Raw genomic sequence first — 17,931 nt, 5'->3', positions numbered from 1 at the left:
GTTTGAACGTCCAAACATAAACCGCTCAGACGTTATGATGATTTTATTTCATATAGTTCAATAATTGTGACCCTGTATATGGAAACATTTCTGTACATCTTTCTTTCATTCACAGCGCCTTGTGGCCAAAATTGAAACTAATTTTTTTCCAGCGTAAATTGGTTCTAAATTCATGCATTAGAATATCTACCAAATTTCATTGCTGTACCATAATTTGCAGCACACACTGGAACTCTGTGAATAGATGCACTTTAATTATAACCACCCGGTACTCTACCATAGAACAAATCAGTACATAGTTTATAGGGTGCTGGTTAGGAAATTTATACACAAAATAATTCTGAGAATTAGTAAAACATGGAAAAAAAATTATGACAGAGTAACAATACGTGCATCGCTTACAGAATGCCGGTTAGTAAATTTATAAACAAAGGAAACTAGACAATTAATAAAATATGGGAAAAAGTTGTGAGAGGGTAACACAAATAGCATGTGTCGATTTCTGAATTTGTAAAGAAAAGATTGGTATCTTCCTGCCCTGATATGTTACTGTATATGTACATGATAACTCCGCAAGTTTCGACGTCGTGAAGCTGCATATGGAGGCTACTTAGGTAAACTGCGAGAGTAATTCAGCATTCGGTGGTTCGCTGACTGTTGGAATAAAAGCCTCCTCATCTCCTGTCTGCTAAATATGTCTCATTGGGTTCACTGCAATTGTCCTCCGTACTTCTCGGCTTCAAACTTTTCCTTTTCAACAGCGCAAGGGCGATCACTGAGATCGCTTTTATTGTGACTACAACAAAGTTCAAAACATTTGGTTAAGGAAAACGAATGGCGCCCTAATTATTTGTCCAGTTGTGTGAAATAACACTTATATCCGGAGATATGGTAAAATCTACGCCCCATGAGAGGCAGGGAAAGCCCGTAAGTCAATGTTACGATAGCGATGTCTAATCACATTACAGAACACTGCAGCTATTAATGTCTAATACAACTGTACTTTCTTGAGAGTCAATATTGCTTCAAACAATGACTGAGGCACTTTCAACTCCAAAATTGTAACTGGTTCCTTCGATAACGAGTAACGTGTTGAAGTCACCGCGTTCTGAGACAGCCTGTTTAATGATCATGAACACTTCACACTGAAAATTTCTTAATTTCTGCTAGAAACTCCTGTACAGAAAAGACGGTATGCGCCAAAAGGAAATTTACAACTTTGATTTGAAGATTTGTCGTCAATGATTCATTTTTGATCACTTTGTTGAAAACGAAACCTCATAAATTGATCATACCCTACTGTACAATGCTTAAGGAAATCTTACTTAAATGCAAATAGCATTTACATTTAATGTTCACTGAATAAACGATGCAGTTTCATTTGAATGAATCAACATTGTCAACAGGAACCCATGCCGACGTTACTTCCGCCATCATGTGGAAGAAAGGAGAGGGAGGGTTGCGACGATTTCTCTACATCTCCTCCATAGAAAAATAATACACAGAATATTTCTTGCTACTAGGTCGCAAAATCTTAATTGAATCCTGTTGTTGCAGCTATATTGTCACTTGTAATCTACACTTTCTGAATGACGTGAAGAAAAAAAGTGTGACACAAGTGACATAACAGTTTAAGAAGTTATATTTGTAATGGGTCATTCCATCCTATCTTGTCAAAATTTCCATGTGTCAGTAAGTTATTTTTCACATTCTCGTCTATGTCTTCTATTCGGTATTTCCCATCTACTTCCTCCTAATGACGTATTCATTGAACACATTGGCCACTATCATATCCTGTTTCCTCATTATAGTTTTCTACACACTTCCCTCCTCCTCCTACACTTACTAGCATCTCTTCATTTCGTAGTATCTTTTTCAACGTCAGTTACATGTTTCGTTTGTACTACGACGCTTATAGTTGTCCAATTTTATCTTCTCTTAAGTTACCATTAGTACATATTTTTGATAATGGTACATAGCAAGCCGTTAAAGAGGTCGGCGACCATGATGCAGCGCAGACGAAATATGTGAGTTGAACTTTATTTATTCATATAAATTATTTGTTTCAGTAGATTGCTATCGTCAGATCAAAGCACAGGTGAAAAATGAATACAGTTTATCCGTATCATATGAAAATTAGTACTTGAACGCACTATGCTGCATATACATGTCTCTGCAGTTATATACACTCATCAGCCATAACATTATGACCATCGATCTACTATTGACACAAACCCTCCCAGGCGGTAGCAGCGTCATATGGCGAGGAATGACTGCTGGCCAGACACACGCGCAATGCTTGTAGTGCCAGTGGGCGTGCTGTCCGTGTGTAGAACAGGCAAGGTGCAGGATCTATTTGAGTTTGAACGAGGGCAGATTAAAGTGGCCCAAAGTTTCGGCACGAGGATTTCGGAAACAGCACAACTTGTCGTGTGTTCGAGGAGTTATGTGGTAAGTGTCTTGAACACTCAATGAAACCAAAGTGAAACCACGTCCAGACGTCGTAGGGTTGGGATAGTCACCCATCATTACAGATGGACGTCGTAGACTGGGCAGACTGGTAAAACAGGACTGTGGCGGAACTAACATCAGACTTTAATGCTGGGCAGAGTACAAGTGTGTATGAAAACACAGTGCACCGAACACTACTAACGATGGGCCTCCGCAGCCAACGATCCACTCATGTGCCAACGTTAATAGCAAGACATCGGCAGCTACGACTGAAAGGGACACACTACTATTGATGCTGAACGTGGGATTTGGGCGGTCTAATGAATCCCGATACCTTCTTCATCATGCCGATGGTAGGGCGCGAATCCGTTGTCCTCCAGAGGAACAGCTCCTTGACACCTGAGCTGCGGGACGGAGACAAGCTGGCCGCGGCTGCATTGTGCTCACGTGGCCATCCATGGGTCCAGTGGAGCTTTTACAAGGCACCGTGACGGCCGGAGTGTATGGTACACCGGTTACAGAACGTGTACACCTCTTCATGACGATCACTCTCCCCGACGGCAGAGGCATTTTTCAACAACATAAGGCGCCCTGTCTCGAGGTCAAGAAAGTGATGGAGTGGTTTTAACAACACAGTGGCTAGTTCCAATTGATGTCATGGCCGCTCAGCTCGCCAGATCTGAACCTGATCAAACACTTCAGGGATGTGACGGATCGTGACATCTGAGCTCATCGCCCCCCGTCCCCGGAATTTACAGAAATTAGGTGACTTTTGTGTACAGATGTGATGTCCTTCCAGCAACCTAGCAAGGCCTCATTGCTTTGCTACCAAGACGATTGGCCGCGTTTATTCGTGCCATGAGTTGAAATACCAACTACTAGGCAGTTGATCAGAATGGTCTGGCTGCTCAGTGTATATTTTACGTTTAAGTAACATTTGGCCTTATAAATTGCATTGAATTTTTTCCCTTACGTTTTAAATGGTTGATGAGGGTCTGCGAAACGTGTAATCTATCCGAATAAATACACTGTAACGCAGACAGTTAATTTGGTATGACTTCTGTATCGTTTACACTTCCATGCACTACTGTCCTCCAGAAGTATGCTTCACCTTGGTGAATTTCAAAACATTTCGCATTGACGGGTGTCCTTTATTGGAGGCACCGAGCTACGACTGATTATTGTTCTTGCTCCTGTCAATCAGCATAATATTGCGTCGTAAATCATAGCGTAATTTCCCCTCTTATACAACTGTATCTTCTTACTTTTGATGTTTACTGAATGACCAATTTTATTAACAATAATGTATGTCAGTTGCGTGTTGGTGGTTTTTATATTTAACGCAGTAGGGAGCTCATTCATTCATCACTTATTTCTAAGATCTCTAACTTTTGGCCAGAAAAACGACGTCGTGTGAGAAAAATGGCATAATTTTTTGCTTTTATAATACATTCTTTCATTCCTTTTTAGCATCGAAAGTTAAACAATTGTGGTCATTGTCTTTCAGTTCCATTTTTACTTATGAGAATCGAATTTGGCTAAATCCCTGATGGAGTTCAGCTGTCATGAACAAAGAATGCTTTTCTCCGTTCGTATCACTGAACCAGTTATCTTCTACTAGTTGTTGCGCCTAGTGGTAGTAATATTTCTTGAATCCGTTACGAATATAGTGCCCTCAAAACCGCTAAAGGGAGTCTGGAGTTCCTTGATTGCCCCCTCAGTTAATTTTTTGTTCAGAAACGGGGTGGAGGAGCGACGGCAAGAGTGGAACGGCGTATATGGGGCCAAGATGCTGCGTCCATTGCACAATGATCGCGCAGGGGTTGGAAAAAAAAAAATGAAATCATCGCGAGAAATACGCCCTTTAACATAAATATAGATGCTTGCGCAGCCTTCAGGTGGTGCTGTTGTGCGTTACTATGAATGGCACTTGTGAAATGTTCTCAGTATGTTTCAAGTGCCAGTCGCCATCAAACCAGTGTTCTGCATAGTTGGAAGTGCATTATTTTGGAGCTAATTGAATTCGAACGGGGCAAATTGTTGATGCTAGTACGGTTGGAGTTTCCGTAACCTAGGTAGTCGATGTTCTGTCTGTTTCAGGAAGCACCGTAATCAAATATTTTTACCACGCACAGGTCAAGCGGGGAAAAAAATGGTTCAAATGGCTCTGAGCACTATGGGACTCAACAGCTTAGGTCATAAGTCCCCTAGAACTTAGAACTACTTAAACCTAACTAACCTAAGGACAGCACACACACCCATGCCGGGGGAAGGATTCGAACCTGCGACCGTAGCAGTCCCGCGGTTCCGGACTGCAGCGCCAGAACCGCTAGACCACCGCGGCCGGCCAAGCGGGGAAAGATCATGCGTTAAGCCACTAAGCGGACGAAAGTGTGTGCTGAGTAATTACGACAGACGGTCATTGTGACAAAAAGTAAGAGGACGGCAGCTGTAAAAGGTACTGAAGAAGTGAATGTCGCACTCGCGAACCCTGTCAGCACCAAAACAACACGATCGGAGTTCATAAGCAGGGACGTGCAGGCAAACTGGAATTCCAAAACTGATCAACAGTGCTGAAAAGGCACATAACAGGAAAATATGGTGCCGAAGCTATGAATCTTCCTATAGAGCCCAGGAAGGAGGTTGTTTGGTCGGACGAGTCTTGTTTCAGACTGTTTCTAACTTCTGGCAGATATTCTGTCTGGCGTACGCTTACCCAAGCGTGCGTTGCAGACTTCTTACTACGCATAGCGATACATGGCGGTGGTTCGGCGATGATTTGGACAGCCATATCGTGGTATTCCATGGGCCCCATTGTAACTCTGCAAGATCGCAGTACTGCTAAGGATTATGTGACCATCTAGGCCGATCTAGTCCATGCCTTAGTAGAATGTTTGCTTCGCAGTGAGGATGCTGTTTCCCAAGCCGACAGGGCTCCTGTTCACGTAGATTGCATCGTAGAGGATTGGGTTTGTCGGCACGAGGATGACTTACGCATCTTCGTTACGCAGCTCCATCATCATTACAACCACTTGCCACTATTTTCTATGAAGAATGGTATAAGGTTCCACTGAAAACCGTCGAGGACCTATATTTATCCATTCCGGGACTCCCTCCCATTTGCTGGCGTCCGCCTCTAGATTACGTTGCCCTGCACTGCGGGCGCAGTTCAGTACCCTTCTGGCTGTAAGAAGAAATTGAGGAACTCTCATCTGTAACAGGCACAACATTTTCTTCTTCTTTGCTTTCCTTCATATCACCTAACAGCATAAGTATCTTACATTTGCAGTTATCACAATTTAGAATGTCAAAGTGGCGCTCATAATAAGAAATGAATAATCAAGAACGCCTTACTTTGTAATCTCCATATGCAATAAGCGTCAAATGTGGAGGTTTTACGTAGCTTAGATAATAAATGAGTAACTATAAGAGAGATTCTGACCATCTAGTGCGTCAGTGGCCAGTCAGCTTACTTTATGAGTATGACAGCAGTGCGGGCTTACCCTTGATGCTGAGTCGGCCGTGCGCCTCGATGTGTCCGTGAAGGTTGTCGGCCCTGCACTGGTAGACCCCCGCGTCGCTCTGGGACAGGTTGTGGACGTACAGGCTGCCGAACGGTGACACCCTGACAACACACACAAATCCAGCGTCACCATAGCACCCCACTGTTCATTCAGCTAGCTCTTGCCGTCTGTATTCATTCTTGGCACATGAATTTAAATGTCTGGCAGTGACGGCCGTTAAAAAACTGTTGTCAGCTTTACACCGTCAGTATAGGACTAATACTAATTCTTAGAAGAAATTCACTACATTACGAGAACTAATTTTATCCATGAAAAGTGGTATTTTCGAGCAAATGTTCATTCTTAAACTTCCGTCTATTAACAACATGATGTACATGTTATCAACAAAAACCCTGTGGTTCGTTTGTTCACTTAGTGCATCTACGCTAACAGAACAACACAAAATAAGGTACAGCTTGCTCAAAATAACGTGTGAGCAGCGCCGAAATGCATTCTCGTCTTGGGCACCGGGCGAGTCCATCCTGTTACCCCAAAGGGTCCGGCCGCCTCAGCTGCCTTCTCCCGGCTGGCCTGCACGCTTCGAGCATTCTCGCTGCTACGGTCTCTCTTCACTATACAACATGGCACCACCATCTTTGCGCACCGTAGGTGCTGTCTTCAGAACTTCATAGAATGAATTCCAGTCGACATTGTCAAGAACTTTCTCTAAATCTAGAAATACTGTAAACAAAGGTTCGCTTTTCTTTAGCCTATCTTCTAAGATATGCTGGGTTCGTATTGTCTCACGTGTTCCTACAGTTCTCTGAAACACAAACTGATCTCCCCTGAGGTCGGCTTCTACCAGTCTTTCCATTCTTCTTTAAAAAGTGCATATCAGTATTTCGCAACCCACAGCTCATTAAAAGCTCAAAAATCTGTTAATACCGCACAAAGTATGCAAGCTGTTTAGAAACTCGATCCCCAACCTGATGAATATTTCGTTAAACTATCAGGCGTCAAAATTGCATACAATGCGAGTACAGAGTATCCAGGAGGTCATCTATTCAAAAAAATGGTTCAAATGGCTCTGAGCATTATGGGACTTAACATCTGAGGTCGTCAGTCCCCTAGAACTTAGAACTACTTAAACCTAACTAACCTAAGGATATCATACACATTCATGCCCGAGGCAGGATTCGAACCTGCGCCGTAGCGGTCGCGTGGTTCCAGACTGTAGCGCCTAGAACCGCTCGGCCACAACGGCCGGCTCATTTATTCATTCAGAATAAAGCAATGTTAAATGTGTTTTGTTATAATCAGTGTGACATGAAGTGTTCAAAATAAGCACCATAAACTTCAGCACAGTGACTGTTCCGACGTAGGGTGGTGGCTCGTGTTCGATGGGAAACGTGTGGCATGTTCTGTATGCTTGTGACCACTGAAAAAATTCTTGAAACTAATTCCTTCTCTGAGTTACAGTGGTAGAATACACTTAGATTTTCATGTAGCCTCAGAGAAAGATATGTAATGGGGTGAAGTCCGTGGGTCTTCCAGGCTGACGTACATGTCCACCCCAGCCGGGACATCGATTGTCGAAAGCATGGTTAATTGCTGAACGCAGTGTTTCTGTAAGGTTCGCCGGGACACCATCACGCTGGAACTACATCCTCTCTCTGATACTTAAGGAATCTCCTCCAATCACGTCAGCAGATGATCTTGTCGGAACTTCTCTACACTGACCCAACCATGTAGTCGCCCATGATTCCATACCATAAGTTTACTGTTGATTATTTCTGGTGTTCAAATGTGTCTGATTCCTAAGGGGCCAAACTGCTGAGGTCATCGGTCGCTAGGCTTACACACAAATTAAACTAACTTAAAGTAACATATGCTAAGAACAATACACACACACACACACACACACACACACACACACACACACATTCATACCCGAGGGAGGATTCGAACCTCCGGCGGGAGGGGCCGTACAATAAGTGACATGCACGCCTCTAACCACGCGGCCACTCCGCGCGGCTGTTATGTCCTCATACAACTGGCGTAAGTGGGTTTCCATCCGCCTGTACATGTGACCTATGCAAATTGCTCAAGTCTTCCCCAGTAATGCGAGTCTCATGCGTAAACAGACCAAAGTCAGGAAACTGATGGTCTTCGTCAGCCTGTCAGCGTTCAATTTCAAGCCTAGGTAGTTAACAATGCGGCCCCGTGGCCTGTACTACGTTAAGACCTAAAGGATGAAGCTGCTGTTGACACAAAATATTATATACCAAACTGTAATGAACAAATAACTCAGTGGCAATTTTCTCCTGTGTTTGCCTCGGCATGTTCTGTTCTCGTAACGTAACGAAGAACACGGCTTCGTCAGCGATAGGCATTGTCGGCCCGTACATGGTTTTCCAAGTTGGAAACTATCATAATATTAATAATATGAAGGAAAAAATTTCTACGCATTTCAAGAATGTGTAAATCAGTCACTGCAGTTAAAACAGTAGCACCAGGTAACAGAGCAGACTAATTGTAGGGACATTCAATAATTATAGAGACAAATGATGTAGAAATGAAACGGTTTGTACGAGTAGTTTTGTACTTTCAAGACTTTATTTTGGCGTCTCGAGGATGAGCTGAGAACAGCCTACACATAAAAATATCTTGTTTTTTAACCTCAGTCTTGCATTAACGATTACACGCATCCGTATGAAGTTTCCACATTAGCTGAACAACGTTCAGTGACCCGGTTTTTTATTTCCGAAGGTGGAAAGCGGCTTAAATCTATTGTCGAATGATTTTACAGTGTGGTGAAGATTGTATGAAGCGCAAAAATTTTTATAAGTGGGTAGTTCAGACGATGCCCAAGACGTCGTCTTCTGTGATTGTAAGATCAGCATACAATACACAATGCCTACTACCCAGATATTCACTGACAGAAAAACGCCCGGGATCTAAAACAAAAGGCGTGTTACTGCTACAAGCTAATGCTCGCCCTGAAGCCCACCTGACCCAGAAAACCATTGAAAAAATGGATTGGACTCTTCTACCTCATCCTCCCTAAAGCCCAGATTTGGCTCTCTCGTATATTCCTTTCTTTGGCCCACTGAAAGCGACAGAGCGTGGAAAAAAAGTTCACCAACAAAGAAGGGGTCAATGAATTTGTGGGATAGTGGCTCAAACAACAAGACAAAGGTATAACTATAAGAATGTCACTATTCGTTCGTGATATTGACAGGGATTATTCTGTGAAGCAGTAAGAGTCTCATTTTCTAAAAATACGCAGTTTTTTCCAAAATCAGTTTGTCTCTTTAATTATTGAATGTCTCTTAAATTTCGTTAACTACAGATTGCGGATAAGTAATACAACTATCGTCGCTACCGTAAATTGGTTCTCTATTCTCGCAGCTGCTTAATTCACGACTTACAATAAGATGCCACATTCTATGCTTTGTGTCTCTTCTATCTGAAGAGATAGAGAAGAAACTGACATTTTATTTTTACATGGTTACGGATCGTTTTCTGTGCAAAACGTTTTAAACCATCATACAGTGCAGACGAAAGCTTCACATCCTGCACAACAGTAACAGATCTCTTTCAGAAGGCCTTTTTTGAAGAATGCAGCAAACCCCTGTGTTAGTCTTTTCTTTGTTGCCCAGGAAAAAAAAATTGGATTATGCCTTGCTGCAAGTGGAATCGATTTTCGTGTTCCAGGTCGGCGTCCAGTTGATGACCCTTGTGAAGAAGATACGCCAACTAGTCCCTGAGATTAATCACAAATTACAATCTGCTGTTTTCGCCACCATGTATTTCGTACAGAAAGTACGTATTGAAGTACGCAGCTACCAATCCTGATAATATTTCTTCGTGTGCTCTTGATCATTAGGTAGCTTTGCAACTGGTAATCGCTCGTATTCACGCTTCCCATAATTTTGTTGTAATTCATGGGAACCCGGAGCTTGAATTTACTGCTGGAAACGTATCGCCACGGAACGTGTGGACCATCACGACAGCTGTCTCGTCCTTCCAATTCGTCAGCGTCTGTTTGCTTCTTTACTTCTTTATGTTTTTGGCATTCCCAGATTTTTCATGAAATTAGAGAACTTGAACCTGTTTTGCCATTAAGTGCTGGCAACCGTCGATGTTACTACCCATTAGTTAGTCAAGCAAGTCTGCACAAGGGTGCCAATTGTCGAAAGCAGAAATATTGGGCTTTAACGTCTCGTTGACATCGAGTGCAATTTCGAATTGTTTCAAGGATGGAGACAAAGTCGGTAGGGGCCTTTCAAAGGAAACATCCCCGGCATTGGCCTGGGGTGATCTAGGAAATGGCAGAAACCTAAATCTGGATGGACGGACGAGAATCTGAACCGTGGTCCTCCTGAATATGAGTTCACTGTGATAAGAGCTGCGCCACTTTACTCGGTACCAGTTGTCGAGCTGTATACAGAACGATTTCCGAGCGAATCGCAAACAACACCAAAAGAATTCAAGCAGGTGTTTTCCCTTCAAGATAATGACTGCCATACTTTGTGTCCTTACCAATATGTCAATGAAAAACATCGTAATTGGCCGACAGTACATGATCTTGACTGACGGAAGGTACCCTCTAGTGGAGGAAGTATTAACTACTATCATTATAACATTCTACATTAATATTACCCTCCGCAAGCCACTTGACGGTTCATGGCGGAACGTACTTCTGGTACCACTAACTGACCTCCCCCCCCCCCCCCCCCCCTCCGCCACGCCTTCCATCTTTCACTCGCGAATAGCACGTGGGAAGAATGATCGTCAGTAAGCCTCCGTATTAGCTCCAATTTCTCGAATTTTCTCATCGTGGTCATTGCGCGAGATTTATGTAGGAGAAGATAATATGTCTTCCGACTCTTCCCGGAAACAGTTCTCTCAAAATTTCAGCAATAAACCTCTACGTGATGCATAACGCCTCTCTTGTGGCATCTGCCACTGGAGTTTGATGACCACCTCTTTAACGCTCTCACTTCGACTGAACAATCCCATAACGAAGACTTCCGCTCTTCGTTGGATCTTCTCTATCTCTACTATTAGTCTGCTGGTGAAGATCTCATATTGATTCACAGTACTCAAGAACGTATATTCCCATAAGATTCTTCCTGTGGATCTCAGTCTGTCATCTGCTTTTTCTACTACTTATTTTATGTGGGCATTACGCTTAACAACCTTTTGGATAGTTACTCCTAGGTATTCTACAGCAGAAACTGTTTCCAGCAGTTTGTCATCGTTAACGTAGTTGCACAGTAGTGGATTCTTTTCCTATGTGTGTGCAATGTGATATATGTTACATTAGCTACAAGCCACAGAATGGTGCTGACGGATTTATGCGACGACGCCACTTAGAACGAGGAGGCCATGGAGAAACGCATTCGTCGTGCTTAATTCAAGGGTTAAGCTCTACAGCGGTGTAAGCTGTTTACTGCAGAATATAAACGTCAGGATACCAGTACTCCACGTAAGTCTAAAGTACTTCAGTGTTATGATGACTGTAGACAACACTGTTTATTTATCTCTTTCCCCCAGCTCTCATCCTAAACCAACTCATCCATAGCCTACATCCTCTTCTCTAGCTGGAGTCAAATCCAGTTCTGGCACCCAATATCCGAGCCACTAATCACAAATCCGGTTTCCTGCTGCGCCACTACTTCTATATTAGATCTTCCGTTAACCTTCATGCCTTGTCCTCCCTCCCCGCAGGAGTTTCAACCCTCACAAGGCTGCTTCTTAGCCGCTAACTGCGATTCCACAAGATGACATAGCCATTCTCGTCATTTCGCCTCTGTCATGATCATTTTTATGCATCCATCACTGGTATCACTATTACACCATAGCATGATTCACAGTATCATCATTTATTATATTTTAAATGTAGCATAAAATCTGTAGAAGCTAAAACAGATAAATATTGTCAGTCTCACTGTGTTTTTCCTTAAAAAATGATTTATCGTTACCTTTTCTAGGTACATGTCAAAAATATTATCCACCAATGCATTAAAAATTGTTCATTGTCCCTTTTTCTTATATATTTTAAAACATCTTTTCAATTTGTGTAACCTTTGGCTGAAAAGCGATTTTACCTACTCCCAGCCGGCCCATTTATAGGGACTTGAAGTAACAATGAAGAAAAAATGATCTCCTTCGTCAAGAGCGTACTGACGTCGGGGAAGGTGGCATTAATTGGCCAGAGCGGAAAAATGGCGATTGCATGTTTCTTGTGCTGGACAGTGTTTCTGCCTGCGGAGAAGTAGTGAAACCAGTTCGGATATGTGCCATCAGTGTGTCAGTGAGTTTGATAGTGGTGGCTTGTTCCGTTATTTTTTTCTGTCGTCTGATGTAAAGTAATTCATTTATATGTTTGTTACCTCGCTCATACGCTGTGTAGTACATTTTTACAACATCAATGTTTATATAACATCTTGTTTCCTTTCATTTCATGGTTTCATTTGTATACCACTAATGCCGAAAGTCTTCCGGTCGCAAAAAGAGACCATGAACTAGGCGACTACATTATTGCTCTGTTTACCCAATGGAAAGTGTTACTTACAATTGCCACACGTAGACCTACAGATTTATTTCTAAATCATTTGTATACAAAGTCATCATTACCCATTCCTTCTGCACCTGACTATTTTGAATTAATAAATTAAGTATATTTGAAACCATCTCCGTTCTGCTACGTTTCGCGTAGCACAGAAAACCGACTGAAAAAGTTCTGCCGAAGTGGGTTGGTATTGTTTTAGATAGTAGGTTATCAACGCGCCTTGAAAATATGATAAATCACAACAGGCGCGAGATCCCCTTACTAAGGAAAATGTGGTTGTGGCAGAAAATATGTCTTTTTCTACAGCTGTAAACGAAATTTTGGAAATATGAGGTAAGTTCCTATGCGACTAAACCGCTGAGTTCATCGGTCCCTAGGCTTACACACTACTTAATCTAACTTAAACTAACTTACGCTAAGGACAACACACACACCCATGCCTGAGGGAGGACTCGAACCTCCGACGGGGAGGGGGAGCCGCGCGATGCATGGAAACTGGCCTTGGACCGCGTGGCTTCTGAAACTGGCTTCTCCAAGGTTCCCTATCTCAAACGGTTCAGTGGAGCATTCTCTATGTCCTGTTACATTTCTGCACACTCTTACGCAAACACCATATACATGTATATACATAAACTCATGTGATCGCTCTAAGCTTGTGGTTATAGCTTGATTCCAGTGCCTACCAATTTTAATTGTATATTACAGCACTGAGGATGGTCACTAAGTGACTGAAAATCGATTTTGCTGGCAATAAATCAACAAAATCCGGCCAATGCTGATTTTCCTTCCAATTCTATGATAGAAGCTTGACACAAATTTTGAATCAGTGTATAAGGACCAGTCAAATGAAAACGTGACATACAGGAGCAAAGTAAGAAAACGTATGTTAATTCAAAAGTAATAGCCATAATTGTTAATACAGTTATCTCCGTTTGAGACAAGACAATCAATGTCTACATGGAAAAATGTTTCCGGTTGTCTACGGAACGATGATTCTACACAGGCATGTAGCTCTTCATCTGACGTAAATCGACAGCCAAGAATGTCTTTCTTCATGGCTCCAAAAATATGATAATCACATGACGAGAAGTCGGGACTGCATGAAGCGTATGTAATAGGTTCCTAGCTAAATTCCTGCAGCAAATTCGAAACGATCTGCCAACAAACTTTCCGCCTACGTTCTTTCATGGTTGTTTCCACCACGCTGAAGAAGTTTCTCTGGGAAACCATTACATATCCTCCCTACTTCTCCCCAAGCGATTTCCATATTTTTGGATCCATGAAGACAGACATTCGTGGCCGCCTGGAACAGACATGGTTCCGTACGCAAGCGCAAACATTTTCCAAAGAAGTCGTTGACAGTCTTGCCTCATAGGGGGATAAATGCATTAACACTCATAACAATTCCTTTTCAATTAACGAACAGTTTACTTGCTTTTTTCTGTTGGTTTCCATTTTGTTAACTGCGTCTTACACTTTAAGGTTCCGTACCAAATATTTTTAAGTGAAAAGAAAGTAATATACAAGAATTAATGCATTTTTCTGAAGGCTTACAAGTGACCACTTCTCCCTGCTTAAGAGCACAGTCTAGTCACTGTCTCGTATACATTATTAGTATAGAAATGATGCAGTATTTTCTTTCGTTCTATCAACTGCCCACTTTTGTAGGACATTCACTGTAAATCCATAAAATCACTTTTCCATTTCAAAAAGATAATTTAGGATTTCCTGTTCTTGGTCTCCATTGACTACAACACCTGCTGCATCTCTGTTTCTTCCCGGAACTTAATTTTTCAGCGCGTTGCATGGAACATTAAATTCGTTTACAGTAAACTTGTCTACCGCTTTGTCTATCATTACTGTCTTCCAGCTTATTCACAACTAACATTCCTAGAAGTTTACTGTGCTCTTTATGCCGGCCGGAATGGCCGTGCGGTTCTAGGCGTTACAGTCTGGAACCGAGCGACCACTACGGTCGCAGGTTCGAATCCTGCCTCAGGCATGGATGTGTGTGATATCCTTAGGTTAGTTAGGTTTAATTAGTTCTAAGTTCTAGGCGACTGATGGCCTCAGAAGTTAAGTCTCATAGTGCTCAGAGCCATTTTTTTGTGCTCTTCATTTACACGTACAATCTTTATTTCCTGCAAGAAAACAAGTAGGGCGAGCCTGATTACCAGGAAGCCACTATGTAGGTTTTGTTTTCTTTACTTGTCCATCAGTCGGATCTATTGCATCGTGTTTACTTTATCCTATGACGGAAGGGCTATGAATCAACGACATCCCCATTCATTGCTCACTGATGTTCACAGACGTACAGTACAGTACTATGGAACAGTGCCCGTACAGTATTTTCAGGTCGCTGGACTGGAAGAGGAGGTCCTATTCCATGGCCTGCGAAGTCACCTGACCTGAATCCACTTGACTATTCCCTATGGGGATATCTACAATCATACGCGTATGAAACCCCTGTGGATACGGAAATGGAATTAGCTACCAGAATTGCAGCTACCTGTGATGTGATTCGAAACACACCATGTATATTTATCACTATGCTTCAGAATCTTGTTCGCCAATGTCATGCTTGCACTAAGGTCCATGGCAGTTAGTTTCAGCATATTTTGTAAGATACAGTACAAATGATACGTTCATTGTGTCACTGATGGTATTTGCAGTTAAGTAATGTAAATAAAAAAGTACACAGTGATGTGATCTTATTCCTATTATCTCCCTAATTTGGCTTCTCCGACCCCACGATCCCTACCTCATATTGTTCAGTGGAGCATCCTCTACCCCCCGTTAAATTTTTGGACGCTCTTAACGCAAACAACCTGTTGTTGTTATTTTGTTCTTGTGGTCTTCTTCAGCCCTGAGACTGGTTTGATGCAGCTCTCCATGCTAATCTATCTTGTGCAAGCTGATTCATCTCCCAGAACGTACTGCACCCTACATCCTTCTGAATCTGATTAGTGTATTCAACTCTTGGTCTCCCTCTACGATTTTTACCCTCCACGCTGTCCTCCAATACTAAATTTGTGATCCTTTGATGCCTCAGAACATGCCCTATCAACCGATCCCTTCTTCTAGTAAAGTTGTGCCACAAATTCCTCTTCTCCCCAATCCAATTCAATGCCTCCTCATTAGTTGTGTGATCTACCCATCTAATCATCAGCATTCTTCTGTAGCATCACATTTCGAAAGCTTCTATTCGCTTCTTGTCCGAAGTATTTATCGTCCCTGTTTCACTTCCATACATGGCTACACTCCATACAAATACTCTCAGAAACGACTTCCTGACAGTTAAATCCATGCTCAATGTTAACAAATTTCTATTCTTTTGAAACGCTTTCCTTGTCATTGGCAGTCTACATTTTATATCGTCTCTACTTCAACCATTATCAGTTATTTTGCTACCGAAATAGCAAAACTCCTTTACTACTTTAAGTGTCTCGTTCCCTAATCTAATTCCCTCAGCAACATCCGAGTTAACTCGACTACCTTCCATTATCCTCGTTTTGCTTTTGTTGATGTTCATATTATATCCTCCTTTCAAGACACTGTCCATTCCGTTCAACTGCTCTTCCAAGTCCTATGCTGTCTCTGACAGAATTACAATGTCATCGGCGAACCTTAAAGTTTTTATTTCTTCTCCATGAATTTTAATACCTACTCTGAATTTTTCTTTTGTTTCCTTTATTGTTTGCTCAATATACAGACTGAATAACGTCGGAGAGAGGTTACCATCCAGTATCACTCCCATCCCAACCACTGCTCCCCTTCCATGCCCCTCGACTCGTATAACTGCCGTATGGGTTCTGTACAAATTGGAAATGGCCCTTCGCTCCATGTATTTTTCCCCTGCCACCTTTAGAATTTGAAAGAGAGTATTCTAGTCAACATTGTCAAAAGCTTTCTCTAAGTCTACAAATGATAGACATGTAGGTTTGCCTTATCTTAATCTAGCTTGTAAGATAAGTCGTAGGATTAGTATTGCCTCGCGTGTTCCAATATTTCTACGGTATCCAAACTGATCTTCCCCGAGGTCGGCTTCTACCAGTTTTTCCATTCGTCTGTAAACAATTCGCATTATTATTTGGCAGCCGTGACTTATTAAACTGATAGCTCGCTAATTTTGCGCATCTGTCAACATATGCTTTCTTTGGGATTGGAATTATTACATTCTTCTTGAAGTCTCAGGGTATTTCGCCTGTCTCATACATTTTGCTCACCAGATGGTAGAGTTTTGTCAGGACTGGCTCTTCCAAGGCCGTCAGTAGCTCTAATGGAATGTTGTCTACTCCCAGGGCCTTGCTTCGACAGGTCTTTCGGTGCTCTATCAAACTCTTCACGCAGTATCGTATCTCCCATTTCATCTTCATCTACATCCTCTTCCATTTCCATAATATTGCCCTCAAGTAACTCGCCTTTGTATGGACCCTCTATATACTACTTCCACCTTTCTGCTTTCCCCTCTTTGCTTAGAACTGGGTTCCCATCTAAGCTCTTGATATTCATACAAGTGGCTCTCTTTTGTCATAAGTTCTCTTTAATTTTCCTGTAGGCAGTATCTATCTTATCCCTAGTGAAATAAGCCTCGGCATCCTTACATTTGTCCTCTAGACATCCGTGCTTAGCAGTTTTGTACTTCCTGTCGATCTCATTTTTTAGACTTTTGTATTCCTTTTTGCCTGTTTCATTTAATGCATTTTTATATTTTCTCCTTTCATCAATTAAATTCAATATTTCTTCTGTCACCAATTTCTACTAGCCCTCGTCTTTTTACCTACTTGATCCTCTGCTGCTTTCACTACTTCATCCCTCAAAGCTACCCATTCTTCTTCTTCTACTGTATTTCTTTCCCCCATTCTTATCAATTGTTCCCTTATTCTCTCCCTGAAACACCCCGTACGTTGCCCTACTTATTTGTCCAAACGTAGTTTCCCTTGGCGATAACGCAGAGAGAACGCCCACCTGTACTTTGGCAGTTGCGGGATGGGCCGCCCGTCGCGCGTCCAGCTGATGACGGGCCGCGGCCGGCCCTGCGCGCGGCAGGGCAGCTCCAGGGTTCCGCCCGTGGCCGCCTCCATGTCGTAAGGCGCCACCAGCAGCCGCGGCGCCTCGCCGGAGCCGGAAGCGGTTGTGGGGCTCGCCAGCTGCGGGGGCGTCGTGGGCGCCGGCGCCGACAGGTAGGTGTAGGGCGTCACCGTGAGCCGCGCAGCCGACTCCGAGCTGCCCGCCTCGTTCTGTGCGCGGCACACGTACACGCCGGAGTCGCTCTCCTTGGCGTGCTCCACGCGCAGCACCTGACCTGTGGGCGGTACAAGTTCTCCTCAGTTACAGCCCACCCCACCCCAACCACTGTCCACAGCCCGCGGAAGATGTCACTTGCAATCATCCGCA

The 17,931-nt window shown here is 42.8% G+C and overlaps 1 protein-coding gene across 1 annotated transcript in view; it reads right to left on the bottom strand.

Annotated features, from left to right (window-relative positions):
* Window positions 1-17,931, bottom strand: part of LOC126480678 (peroxidasin) — a 221,510-nt gene that overhangs the window by 86,625 nt on the left and 116,954 nt on the right. The window contains exons 9-10 of the mRNA XM_050103902.1: window positions 17,503-17,839; window positions 5,955-6,076 (exon numbers count right to left, since the gene is read on the bottom strand). Coding sequence (XP_049959859.1) covers window positions 5,955-6,076; window positions 17,503-17,839 — 459 coding nt within the window. The remainder of the gene's footprint in view (window positions 1-5,954; window positions 6,077-17,502; window positions 17,840-17,931) is intronic.

The sequence above is a fragment of the Schistocerca serialis genome, chromosome 5, assembly GCF_023864345.2.
Source record: "Schistocerca serialis cubense isolate TAMUIC-IGC-003099 chromosome 5, iqSchSeri2.2, whole genome shotgun sequence".
Classification (NCBI taxonomy): Eukaryota; Metazoa; Arthropoda; class Insecta; order Orthoptera; family Acrididae; genus Schistocerca; species Schistocerca serialis.
Note: the sequence above shows the minus strand (reverse complement) of the source record. Positions and strands in the feature narration are given on the sequence as shown.